Below are 4361 nucleotides of genomic sequence, written 5' to 3' on the forward strand. Positions count from 1 at the left end.
CCCAGAGTTACCTCTGCTGCAGAGGATGATTTTGTTAGTTACCAGCGTCAGAAATTGCAGCCCGAATAAATACATCAGTGTTCAAATAACAGACACATCTCGGGCATCACATTCATGGTCAAATTGCTGCAAAGAAACCACTTCTAAATGACACCAATAATAAGAAGAGACTTGCTTGGTTCAAGACACACGAGCAATGGACATTGGACCGGTGGAAATCTGTCCTTTGGTCTGAGTGCAAATGTTTGATTTTTGGTTTGAGCTTCTGTGTCTTTGTGAGACGCAGAGTAGGTGAACAGATGATCTCTGCATGTGTGGTTATTATACAATGTAGAAAATAGTAAAAATGTGTCCAAACATTTGACTGGTGCTGTATATATTTTACCTTTATTTAACTAGGCAAGTCAGTTAAGAACACACTCTTAGTTACAATGACGCCTACCCCAGCCAAACCTGGGCCAATTGTGCGCAGCCCTATGGGACTCCCAATCACAACCTGATGTGATACAGTCTGGATTTGAACTAGGGACACCTCTTGCACTGAGATGCAGTGCATTAGACGCTGCACCACTCTCTATACTAGAGATTATACTCCAAAATGTTGGGGGGAACACGTTGACATAAATATCTGAACACGGATAATCTGCCCGCGATAATTTGAACACGATCTCAACTTCCGGTGTGTCTTTGATTGGTGATGAATTTTGTGAGAAGGCGGAACATCCGATCTACGTGACAAAACTGGCCAATGGCATTATTGGCCTTCTCTCCGCTCCAATTCGCTTGAAATATGTCGTTATTTTAAATGCTTTTATACACAAAAATGGAATTTACCTTTTAAAAAATCGATACTTATTTATTGAACGGTACTTGAGTCTTATTTGCAATTGTAAGTATGACAGACCATGATATTTTAAAAAGATTGGTTTAGAAATATTGCTATGGAGATGGGAAGCTTGTATAGTGAGTGTAAAAGCAGCTGTCATGTGTAGCTAGGTAGCGGCGATGCTAATTTGCTAGTTACGTATACATACATACATTTGACTTATTTTATGAATACCGTATTAGGACATTTCTGCTTGTTTGTCACTTGTACCCTAGGTGATATTAACTTGATCTTAATACGTTTGGTTTTGATCTTTGAAATCCATTTATATGGCAGTAGCGCAGCATTAAAGCAAACACATTTTGACAATTTGGTATGCACTCTTGTCAAACGTGTTATAATGTAAAATAGTAGCTATATTAGTTGGTTCGTTGTATATAGCCAAAGAAGTGCATTGTTCGGTGGAAATGATTAACATGATGGTCATAGCTTTAGATAGCCAAGACCGATAGCTTGCTAACGTTACCTGACATCAAAGCGGCGCCCCAATGGTATGGCGTAATAAGTTTCATACAGTTATGTGTCAAAAAAAAAAAGAAGAAACATCTACCATACCCAATAGACCTGGGTTTAGCAGTGCAGTATTTCAAGGTGATTGTGATGCTGCTGGGTCAGAGTTCCATTCTTAATAACAATGAACAATAGAATCCAGTGTTTTCATGTTTTCTGTACCAGAGAATTTGTGAGTCTTTTTTTTTTCTTCCAGGGTATGATAACTTGTTGCACCCAAGAGGAAACTGCCAGACAGCAAGCCTTTATTCCAGACATCTTAGTTAGTGTGAGGTATGGCAGAAGAGCCCTGGGAATTCAAATAGAGTGAAAAGTCAATGGCTAAAGAGGGTGCGTAGAAGGTGGAAAAGATGTCTTACAGTAACAGGGAACTGGTGGTGTTTTTTATAAGCTATAGACTGTCCCAGAGGAATTATTCATGTTGTCAATTGGGGCTGGAGGGTGCTTGTGGACGGACTGAGGGAGATGAGGCCGTTGCAAATGGGTCTGCGGGGAACTACCGGAACAGCAGAAGCAATTTGGCGAAGCCCTCCTCTCCACAGGGGGGCATGGAGCCGGTGAAAGCAGCACTACGGGACTCAGTGGATGAGTTTGAGCTGCGCTACACCCGCGCCTTCAGTGACCTCTCCTCCCAGCTCCACATCACCCCTGCCACAGCCTACCACAGCTTTGAGAGTGTGATGGACGAAGTGTTCAGGGACGGGGTCAACTGGGGTCGCGTGGTGGGTCTGTTTGCTTTCGGCGGGGCCTTGTGTGTCGAGTGTGTTGAGAAGGATATGAGCCCACTGGTGGCGCGCATCGCAGATTGGATGACCACCTACCTGGACAACCATATCCAGCCCTGGATCCAGAGCCAAGGAGGATGGGTAGGTTGGAGCTGATACTTTACTCTGCACATTATACATCCTTGTTATGGGATTTAGTAATACATTCTCATTGTCAACACTATTGTGTGTGCGTGCGTGCGCATGCTTTGCTGCACCCACTCTGAGAAATAGAGAATACCATGATAGACTACACTAAAGGGTGAAGCCACAGAGAAGTACTCTGGCAAACAGCTGGGCTGCTAACACATAGTTCACTGTATTAATCTTCCTCTGTCTCTGTTCCTTGAAAGGACCGTTTTGCAGAGATCTTTGGCAGAGATGCTGCTGCAGACGTTCGACGGTCCCAGGAGAGCATTATTAAATGGCTGCTAGTTGGGGTGATTCTGCTTTCAGGAGTGCTGGTTGGCACTCTCATCATGAAGAAACGCCAATGAAGTGGTGTAATATGAGCCACATCTAGTTTACCCCCAGCACATATAAACGCAAAATCAACAAAAATAGAACTTTATAGTTTGTTTACATAAGCACAGTCTGCTTGTGCACTGACAAACCTTATGATTAGCCATGGCTATAACAGTTTTTGGGCAATGAATATGTAGCTTAGTGAGCTGTCTCACAACTCGCCTCTCCTGTCCTGCGCTCTGTAACATTTGTTTTTACATTTGAAAAGTAATATGTAAAATAACATTTTATGACATTATTTTCTTACTTTTATAATTATTATTGGTTTTATTTTTTTAAACTTGGATAGAGGGTGTTGCATTTGAGACTGGAGGTGCTTTAAATGGATCTGAAGCTAAGCGTAAATGGGAAAACTACAGCTGGTGTGGTAGGACATAGGAGATTGTTTATGTATTATTAGGTTTGTGTGTTACCCTTTATAGGGTTTTTTATTTTTAGGTTTGTGTGTTACCCTAGTACCAACTAAATATATTCTTTCCAAATGGACATTTGACCAATTGAAGATTTTAGAATATTGTTTTTTTATTTTGTGTTAAAGGCCCAATGCTGCTGTTTTTATCTTCATATGTAATCATTTTGGTGCAACAATTAAGTACCTTACTGTGATTGCTTTCAATGAAAATAGTAATTTATTTTATTTTTTACTCCCTTAGCAAGGGAATTTCAGCTAGGACTCTGGTTGTGGTCTTAGTAGGGAGGGGTAACAGCTCTCACAAAATGGGCATTATCATCATTTTCACAGTATTCTACCAACCTCTTAGTGAAAATATATATATGAAACATAGTAATATCATGTTTTTTACTGCATTTGGCCTTTAACTGAAACCTTAGTTTCAATGTGACAATTTCTTTAAAATCTTACATTCTTTCCTTGCTGTACTGGCGTTTCAGGCATGCACTAAATAATAAAACATATTTATGTTTTAAGTGGGGGTTTTCTACGTGATTCACAGACAACACAGATAGTGGGAACATGGAGATGGTAATGAATTCAGTTTGTCCATGCTGCATTCTCATAATATGCCTTTAGGGGGTGCATGTTCTCAACAAATACAATTTCTGAAGCGACTATTTTTCAGCCTCAACTCAGTGCAACATGTCAGGAATACCTTGTCCAGTTTCCCAGAAAAAGTGTTGCTCTGAAAAGTCTACCTCTATACTGCCAATATCACATTGTCTCTCGGAGCTCCTCGCTAGTAGAGTTTGGAAATTGTCTACAGTACTGATGGCAGTGAAACATCCAACTTGGTTTGGAATCATAGTCCTTCTATCCTTGCACAATTAAAAGACATCACAATCCCTTTTAATGTAATATTTTAATGTATATAATTGTAAACACCAATGATGTGTAATACGAGCCACATTTAGTTTACCTCCAGCACATACACGCTAAATCAACAAAAATAGAACTTAAGAGTTTGTCATGTTTACATAAGCCTAGTCTGCTTGTGCACTGATGGATGATTATCCCTGGCTATAACAATCCCTTTGAATTCAATATTTGTATATATACATGTAGTTGTAAATCATGTACCGGTATATTTATTTCTTATCCTACTTTTTTGTCTTTTTCAACGTAAATGTATATTCAAGAGCAGGTACGGAACATGTACAGCACATACAAAACAACTCTGCAGTCATTTCACAGGAGCAGAATTAGATTCACATAGTGGTGT

General features: G+C 40.0%; 1 protein-coding gene across 1 annotated transcript; it reads left to right on the forward strand.

The window, feature by feature from the left end:
* The first annotated feature begins 678 nt into the window (after positions 1–678).
* LOC124003275 (bcl-2-like protein 1) lies at positions 679–3613 on the forward strand. The gene is made up of 3 exons (XM_046311382.1): positions 679–889; positions 1593–2262; positions 2514–3613. The coding sequence occupies exons 2-3, from the start codon at positions 1747–1749 to the stop codon at positions 2655–2657; spliced, it is 660 nt and encodes a 219-aa protein (XP_046167338.1). The 5' UTR covers positions 679–889; positions 1593–1746; the 3' UTR covers positions 2658–3613.
* The last annotated feature ends 748 nt before the right edge of the window (positions 3614–4361 follow it).

This window comes from Oncorhynchus gorbuscha, linkage group LG18, assembly GCF_021184085.1.
Source record: "Oncorhynchus gorbuscha isolate QuinsamMale2020 ecotype Even-year linkage group LG18, OgorEven_v1.0, whole genome shotgun sequence".
In the NCBI taxonomy this organism is placed as follows: domain Eukaryota; kingdom Metazoa; phylum Chordata; class Actinopteri; order Salmoniformes; family Salmonidae; genus Oncorhynchus; species Oncorhynchus gorbuscha.